Below are 9491 nucleotides of genomic sequence, written 5' to 3'. Positions count from 1 at the left end.
CTTATAAATAGACACAAACAAATATCCTTAGTCCAATTAATTAATCTACATTTTGCTGAATTGAATAAAATGATGCTATTTTCTATGCTCAGGAAGGAAGCACAATGAGATTTATAAGACCACCTTGGACTTCCGAAGGGCAGACTTTGGCCTGTTTAGGAGCATGGTTAAGAGTGTCCCTTGGGAGACAATCCTGAAGGGCCAAGGAGCACAGGAAGGCTGGTCATACTTCAAGGAGGTACTTTTAAAGGCACAGAAGGCCATTCCCAGGTCCCGAAAGATGAGCAGGTGGGGAAGAAGACCAGCCTGGCTAAATAGAGAGCTTTGGCTGGACCTCAGGAGCAAAAGGAAAGTTTGTGGCCTGTGGAAAAGGTGATTGGCAACCCATGAGGAATACCAAGATGTAGTGGAGCTAGAAGGCGAATGGTATCTTGGGATGCATTAGGAAGAGTGTGGCCAGTATGTCAAGAGAGGTCATCCTCCCCCTTTATTGTGCCCTAGTGAGGCCACATTTGGAATCCTGTGTTCAATTATGGGCTCCCTAGTTCAAGAGAGACAGGGAACTGCTGGACAAAGTCCAGTGGAGAGCAACAAAGATGACTGTGGAACTGGAGCATCTCCCTTAAGAGGAAAAGCTGAGAGAGATGGGATTCTTTAGCCTGGAGAAGAGAAGGCTGAGAGGAGACCTTATTCGTGTCTGTAAATATCTAAAGGGCTAGTGTAAGGAGGATGGAGTCAGGCTCTTTTCAGTGGTGCCCAGCAGTAGAACTAGGGGCAATGGGCATACACTAGAACACAGGAAGTTCCATCTGAACATCAGGGAAAGCTTCTTTACTGTGAGAGTGAAAGGCACTGGATCTGGCTGCCCAGGGGAGTTGTGGAGTCTCCTTCTCTAGAGATGTTCAAGACCTGCCTGGATGCAGTCATGTGTAATGTGCTCTAGGGGATCCTGCTTCAGCAGGGTGGTTGGACTAAATGATCTCTAGAGGTCCCTTCCAACTCCAGCGATTCTGCGATTCTGTAAAGTATTAGATCTCTAGTCAAAATGCATTGGCTTATTTTTGTTATTCTGTTCCTGGTGTTATCTGCCTCCACGAGGCTGCACCCCTGTGATTCACTGTGATTTGAGATTATGGCCCTGGGGCCTCTGCTGTCCACCTGTGCTTATGCTTTGTGACAGTAAATTTTTACTCAAGGTTCTTAGGTACTTCACTCTACTCTGTTAAATCACTGTTCATTAGTTAACAGCATATGTTACACCACAGTTCCACACAGCTAAACTAAAGCTAAAACGTATTTCAGCACTAGTCATCTCACTGCCGGACAACTGCTCAAACTGCAAACAGCTCAAACCTTATAAAATCCAGACAAGTCCTGAGACCAGCACGGTTAGACCAACACAAAGCCTGGAGCCTCTCTGCTAGTGATGGCACAATCATGTTCACTGAACCTAATTCTCTAATGTCCCAAACAGACCAGAGATCCAGTATTCCTATTGCTTAGGTGGGTGAGAAATAAAAATATTAAAGATCAGTGATAGGCATTCACCATGCTGAGCATCATGTGATACACAGTATATTGCATTAAAAAATCATGGCAGGTCCTTTCATAATCTTATTACAATTGATCTGTATGAAGAAAAAACACCAATGCACAAAATTCCATAGTCTAAATAACAATAAAGCAAAATGTGACATGAATTAGATCCAGATATAGTCAGGGTTTTTTTCAGTCTCCTGGTCTTTCTGGCATGTATAAAAACTGAGGGAGAAATTAAAAATTTAGGACCAAGTGTATGGATTTTTGGCATTAAAATAGCAAATTTTATGAACAGCCTACCAATATTTCTAATGGGTGCCATAATAATTTATCATCTGAACTAATTTGGGAAAAAATGAGCTAATGCCTGTTATCAAACCAGATACCCAGCTTGTGAACTGACCAACACTTGCTGCCACAGAGGAAGGGCTCAGCAATCCAGCAGTAGTCTTCAGATAACTCATTTGGGAAGCAATTAATTAAATTTTTCAATTGTACTATTTAATAGCTGGATGTGAACCAAGTTTATTTCAGTTTTTACAGTTCTTTCAGAATTAGAGCAGAAAGAACCTTTTCTTGTGTGCATAGCTCACCCTGTGAAATATAACGTTCATGGCAGATTGACTTGACTACTTTGTGTTTTTTGGTGTAGACTGTATTGAGGAAAGCAGTGCATTTTCCCCTTTAATGTAGTGCATTATGTGTCTTTAAGAGATATTGTCCAAATATTCCTAAAAGAAGTTTACATTGAAGTTCAGTTCTGAGTGGGTGGGTTTTTAAATTCTGATTCAGCAAATTGTCAAACTGTATCATAATGTGACTTTTATTTGGAGTACGTGGAAATTCATTATACAGAGGTTAAAAGGTATATCTATGCAAAACCAAAGCTGAATAAATATTTGGCTGTTGTCAATGCCTTACTTGAACATTATATTCCTCTTACGTAGTTTATTGAACAGCAAATGCTATCATTAGTCTCATATCTAATTAGATATGAACATGTGTTTGAAAGTGACAATATCATTCATATTATATATGCATCTCTAAATGGACGTATCAATTTATGGTACCTATCTCAGGAGCTGTGAGGTACCTATCTCAGGAACTGGATATACTGTGAAGTATATCCACTGTACATTTTGTGGAGGGCCTGAGAAAGACAGAGGGGAGCAAACTGATCAGGCAGATGAAGACGCTGTTCTTTGTTCCAAGGAGATGGATCCTCCTAAACTGCTCCTGTGGTCAGGAGACAGTGAGTGGCAAGCTTGGCAAGCAAGAGGAGGAGCCTGACCAAGGATGGGCTACATCACTACCTGGCCTGCTTGCTTGCCTCTTACTGTCTGTTGACTCTGAAAAGATTTATCTTGACTGCGTGGCCTGAAGGTGGCTTTTAAGACAAGCCCGGTGTAAAAGACAAGACAAAAGCATTACAAACTGTGTGCTGGGCTTCTGCAGCTGAACAAGCCTGCTGGCATTTGCTGGGATTTGCAAAGTTTGCTGGGATTTGAGCCATGTCCAGCAAGCATTCGTCACAGCAGTGGGGAGGAGGTCTTAAAGGATTTCAGACACTGTATGGGCAATGTGTCCTCTGAAGCCTTCATGGTGGGACTCGAAGTATTAAAGCATGCTGAAGCTGGGTGAATGCTTCCTCAGCACTGCTGTTTCTCAAAGCAGCTAGAGTTGAGTTAACACACATGGTAATAATTTCTTCCCTTAGCTGTGGAACTATGGTTCTGAAGAAAGATTGTCTCTTGTATTTCTGAAAGAGTTGCTCTTCCATATTTCTAAAGGAGTTGCCACTTCAAGCTGCTAAATTACTGCTTCTCTCACCATCCTACTCCTCCTTTTGACAGATCCTGCAGTGGTTATATCTTGTTTGGGGAGGAGTAGAGAGGGTTAGCCTGCTTTCCACAAAAAAAAATAATAAAATATTTGCAGCCATTCTTCCTGTTAAGCATGAGAGCAAACAGAGGTACTTCATTTTGTGTGAGTATTAATTTATCTTCACAGCATCCAGGGATAAGTACAAAGGTCTGACATCCCTGAGAGATGAAGAGGTGAAATTGCTTTCCAGTGGGCATGGAGAGTAAGAATCATTGTGGAAAGCATGCACTCAACATAGAGGGCCTTGCAACTAATAATTCTATAATAACAAACTGTTCTTAGTTCATTTTATGAATATAGGAGCTCTCTGATGAAAATGTGACTGCTTCTTGCAAAAATACTTCAATCTATAATTATTCTATCATTTCATCTATGCAAAAAAGAGTCACAGCTTTTAAAATCTGCTTCAAAGTTCCCACTAAGTATGATCCCAATTTTTATTCATACACAGATCTTCTGCCATTGAAATGCTTGTTTCCACTAGAAAATAACATTTTCTGTTTCCATACTGATATATATTTATATTTTAAATGAAGGAACTGAAAATAAAAAAAAATAATTGAATAATTCTGATACCATCTCTTTTTGTCTGAAAGGAACAGCATTTACACCAAGGAAGGGAAAGAACAAGAATTTAAACAATTCTGGAAGCTTTCAGGTTAGAAGAGGAAGCTGTCAAAGTTAATCAGCTACAAATCAGTGTTTGAGAAGTTCTCCCTCCCCTGATACATCAAGAAAGAAGACAAACTGAGGGCAGACCTAGTTCCAGGCAATTTATAGCAATGCTTGAGTTGCCTGATCTTCACAAGTTAAGCACTGAATTGTAAATTGAATATCCAACCCCTTGGGTGGAATCAGAAATTTTTAACCTGATAATAATTTACTATAAAAGTATCCTTCGCAATATTGCATCACAGAAGTGATGCAGGACATACAGCTGAGATAAATGCTTTGAAAAATGTTCAGCCTAGTTGTTATATGCATATTCCTGAACTGCCGAGGTTGTGTAACTTCAACATAAGCTCTGTGACTGCAGGACAATCTGGGGACATTCTATGTAGAGTTTAAGCTGCCGCATAATCACAGAATCACAGAGTCACTGGAGTTGGAAGGGACGTCTAGAGATCATCTAGTCCAACTGCCCTGCTTAAGCAGGATCCCCTAGAGCATGTTACTCCGGACTGCACCCAGATGGGTCTTGAATGTCCCTAGAGAAGAGACTCCACAACCTCCCTGGGCAGCCTGTTCCAGTATGTTGTCACCTTCAACATAAAGAACAGTTTCCTGAAGGTGAAAGATAGATTGTGCTGTCAGATTTTAACAGGCAATCTGACTTGGTCACAACAAGATGTTCTAAGAATGGTCTACAAGCTGAGACAAACAATTAGAACTGGGTGCCACCACCCAGGAAACCTTCCAGACCAAAAGTTTTACACTGGCTTTTCACCTGAGCCAGAAGGGAAATGTAAAAGCTGACTGTGTGACATGGCCTTGCCCCCACTGAGGTTCTGCATTATTCATTCAGCTGCTTGGCAGAAGCAGTGGTTCTTTTGTGGTTCTTTCTACACATGACAAGAAATTTAGGGATGTAGATCTGGGCCATGGCCATTATTAGCTACTGTTTTCTTTTTAACATCACTAATTGCCTAAATATAAGAGCCAAGATTTCTGCAAAAAATGTGTTCACTGCTAAACACTGAAAATTAGCAGGTAACTTACTTATTTAGTGTATTCACAAAGCTGTAAGAAATCAGAAGCAATTTCAGAACAATGATCACATTCTCAGTCTAGGAAACCAAGCGTAAGGACCAATATATTTAAGGAATCTGAAGAACCTGTTCTTTAGGAGAATGCTAAGAAGAGGCCATTTTTGTCCTGACTAAAGCTTTTCTAACAATATTATTACAAAAGCCAGCAATTTATTTTTTTTTTCTTAAAAATTATAAACTAAGTAAGTTATATAGAATATGATCATAAGTAGCTTCCATTAAATTTGGTAAAGAGAGTTTCCCACTATGCTTGTTTGTGAGCTGAAATGTTATTTCAATAAAAGGTCAGCTAGACAGCTTCTGAGGGTGAGTAGCTGATTGAAAGACTGCATCTAACATAGAGATGTGGAGTTTACCACAAGCTACAGCAGTGGGAGAATTTCCAAAGGACTAATTTGTTTGTCATGCATCACTCCTGGCAACTTTGATACTCTCATAGCATTTCATTGCAACCAAGTTACAATTCACAAAAAAGGTGAAAAGAAGACCTTAAATTAATATATTGTGGTTTTGTTCTATGAGAAAATTGTGTAAAACTCAGTGCCAGCCCTGAACTGAATCAAAGAATATATATATATATATATATTTTACAGTTTCAGAATTGTATAACTGTCATTACAATTAAGTAATGTTAGGCTGTGAGAAGGAAACCATTGATTTTTAAGAGGGCCAGAATCTTCAGAGTAAATAGTCAGTTTAGGGAAGAAGAAATTAAGTGACTGTGTACAGATTTAGCTCAGAAAGTTTTAGGAATTCAGTTGTTGCTTGCAGAAATCTAGTTTGTGAAGTGGCAAAGAGTTATTTCAGTGTATTAAGCCTGTAGTTTTAAAAGACAAAATATTTGCTGTTAGCACTGCAGAGATTAAAAGAGAGGAGCTTCTCTGCAGACGTCTTTGCAAATTCTCATGCAATTCAGAAAATATTACAGTATTTTGATCATAAAATTGACAGTCTGGAAAATAGACTGTGATATTCAAACCACACACTAAAGAAGGACCACCACAGAATTTCAAAGGCAAAAACATTGTTGGATTTATAGCCAACTGATTATTTAAATGCTGGGAAGAAAATGCCTTTATATTTCAATGAGGTCACACATATTGTCTCAGCCAAAACCCACAAAAAACACTTAGTGAAGGAAGTGCCATTACAGGTGATGAGAAACCTAGAGAATTCTCCTGGCAACAGGATTTATTCATTCATTTACTTGCCAGAAATCAGCTTCAAAGACATTAAATAAACAACCTATTGCAAAATCCACTGAAGCTGATAAAGTTTGTCCCACTGATGTTTCAGAGCTTCAAATTGATAGACAATAAATACCTTGGGAGGGGAAGAGATGAAGACAGCTTTCATATATCCAACTGTGCTCAGAATTTACCATTACCTCAAAATTGCTCTTTTCAATGCTGTGAGGGATTGAATACCCCAACCTAATTTATTGGAAGCAAAAAGAAAATGCATAGAATGATTTTCTTTATTCTACAAGTCCAACTAGTTTCATGGAGGATACTTGATAAAGAAGCCCCAAAGTTTCAGATCTAGCTAGAGACAGATTTCTCCACATGGAGGAAGACAAGAAATAGCATAAAGGTGTATAGTCAGGCCTATGCTGTTTTACCACTTGTGTAGGCATGCCTGGAGGATGGCTTCCTGGCTCCCGTGAACCTGTATCCCCTTTTGACCCCAGCCAGATCAACCACATAAAACCTGTGGGTACTTTTGATGAATAATGTCAGATCCAGCATGATTCTTGATTTGATCCTGGTTTTTTGGTTGGTTGTTTTTTGTTGAAACTGGATTTGCTGTATTTCATCCTGATTTATGAAATGCAGTACTACTAAGTACATGAAGAGCACAAACTGACCACTCTTCTGCTACCTGTGAGAGCTGCCAGACACTGTCACCTTCATGACTGCTTTCCAGCTGGAGACCTGGTGGTGGTTGTCACTCCAAAATGTTCATTTCTGCACAACTGGCCTGACTGGAGTGTTTAAAGTGAGCCAAATGATACATTATGGATATTGATCATTGTGAATTGGGTTCCCTTTCTGGTACATGACTTTCTGAATGCTGACACTGATTTTCAGAGAATGTGTTTATTTGGGCCATCTCCTCAGCTGATCTCAGTCAACAGAGCTCCTTGAGGTGGATGATGCTAAGTTAATACATATCAGCTGAGGATCCTGGCTTAGGGGTTTTTTTGATGTTACATAACACTTTAAACTCATTTTTTATTTGGGACCAGATAGGATCAGTCCCTTCCAAATAGATGTTTCTTGACTGTGTTTTCCAGTTTTTTATATCTGTCTGTTTTGTTTTTTTCCCTAGGCTTTTGAAAAAGGAAGAAAATTTTATTTTTATCCCTCGTTCCCGTGAAGAGCTTCCAGAAAACTTTCCAAAGGAAATTCCTGGGATCTGTTACTTCCTCGAGGTCAAAAGTGGTCAGAAGCCGCCAAAACCCTCCATCACATCTGCTAGAGTCAGAAAAGTTTCTTACAACATTGGTACCATGTTCCTCCGGGAGACAAGCCTATGAGGCCTGCTGCAGATCAAAGACTCGTCAGAAAAGCACAAGCCCAGAACTGGGTCATGACAGGGGAGTTGGAGGTTCTTTCTATTTCACTGCCTTGTTCTGAACAAGCAGGAAAAGCTCCGTGTAATGTCAGGCAATAATAATTTAAAAGGTGGGTGACTGCTGTCAGTAAACAAAGTGGAGACAGGGAAAAAAAATATAATTAAACAATGTACTTCCACTTCCAGAGGAATTTCTTGCATAAACTTCAGTCTGGCCCCTCTATGACAAACCAAACCAAACAAAACCCCAACTCTCAAATTAGAGGTCAGCTTTGTTTTGTGAAGAAGGGATGATGGTTCTCTGTAGATCTGCACCAGCTAAGCAGAATTGAGTCAGTTCTGATTATGCATTCCTACATTTAATGTGTTCTCCAGTAAGGTAATGATGTTTTTTAACTTTATGAACAAACATTTCATATATATACTGTAGACCTATTGTAACCTTCCTGGCAGGAGGAATTATAATTCAATACAAATATTGTAGGAATTTTACCTATTTTTATACATATTTCACTTTCTGGATAATTACATTCCACATACTGTAAACTGAGTGAGCTTAGCTTTTCAGAAGCTATTGTATATTTCATACATTCTAGCTATCAAACCTTATTGTTATGCAAGTGGGAAGAAGTAATTTCTTGACTTTTTTGGCAACAAAAATATCAATATTTTACAGAAGAAAACTCTTTGGTAAATCTCTTTACCTGATGTTTATGCTAAAGCTTTAGATGAGCATTGTTTTGCTTATATAAAATAATGTCCAGTATTTGTGCTATATGTCCAGTCCTTCCAGGACAATGCAGACAAACTGTAGATCAATGTATTGACAAATAGAAAGTTCTGTCCAGTACAGCTTGTTTCCCACTACATTATCAGCCAAACTGATTTTTGGTAGAGGTCCTGGGCTTTTTAAAAATTTTGATCTGGTGAAAACTTCTTCTGAGAAATTCCGTCAGACACTAGCAACTCTCTGAATACTGGTTTTTCACATTTTTTGGTAGGATTTATGGTCCTGCTAGAGGTCAGTTATTAAAAATTATATGCTCATCTAGAAATTTCCTCTGTTGCTGGATTGGCTGAAAGATCTAATGTAGACCAAAAAAAAAACCACTGAAAGGGGCAGACAACATTTTCCCAGGTTTAGTACAAATGACAGTTCAAGATTTAGATGAATCCATGTCAATTTTTTGAAAAAAGACCAGTTATTTTATGTTGAAAACTATTATAGCTTTATTGTCTTCAGTTAATCCTATTGAAATAATTGTTTATTTCTCAGGTTTTCCTTTTAAAAAATAATAGCAGTCAGTTTTCCTCTGCAGGTGTGCTTCCTTCCTTCCAACCTTCCAGGGTTGTACTGAGGTGAGCCGATGTTGTTCTGCTCTTGCAGATTGTTAGTTAACACTTGTGCAGTGGTTCTGAAGTGGCTTAGCTTTTACATGGGCCTGATCAGAGATCACTTAAATCAAAGATTAGGCTCTCAACAGCACTAGGAGTCATAAGAAACTATAATCCAGACCAGAAATTAGAGTTAGTTTATGGATTTAGTAGTCATCACTTGAGGCAGCTTTTGAAAATGTGTCCGAATTTTCACCATGTGTCCAAATTATCCAATTAGATCTTTTTGTGGAGGGAGTAATGGTGCTGTGTTTGCCTCTTTGACCAGTAGTCCATGTTAAAGTTGGAAGAAATCTGCATGGCACTGCTAGCCTGTGCTGAACATGT

General features: G+C 39.0%; 1 protein-coding gene across 1 annotated transcript in view; it reads left to right on the top strand.

The window, feature by feature from the left end:
- Nucleotides 1-8418, top strand: part of GUCY1A2 (guanylate cyclase 1, soluble, alpha 2) — a 140864-nt gene extending 132446 nt beyond the window's left edge. The window contains exon 8 of the mRNA XM_009999422.1: nucleotides 7524-8418. Within this exon, the coding sequence (XP_009997724.1) occupies nucleotides 7524-7731 (208 nt within the window). The 3' untranslated portion in view covers nucleotides 7732-8418. The remainder of the gene's footprint in view (nucleotides 1-7523) is intronic.
- Nucleotides 8419-9491: the final 1073 nt, after the last annotated feature.

This window comes from Chaetura pelagica, unplaced genomic scaffold (assembly GCF_000747805.2).
Source record: "Chaetura pelagica isolate M959 unplaced genomic scaffold, ChaPel_1.0 scaffold85, whole genome shotgun sequence".
NCBI lineage: Eukaryota > Metazoa > Chordata > Aves > Apodiformes > Apodidae > Chaetura > Chaetura pelagica.
The sequence above is the reverse complement of the archived record's forward strand: the minus strand, read 5'-3'. Positions and strand labels throughout refer to the sequence as shown.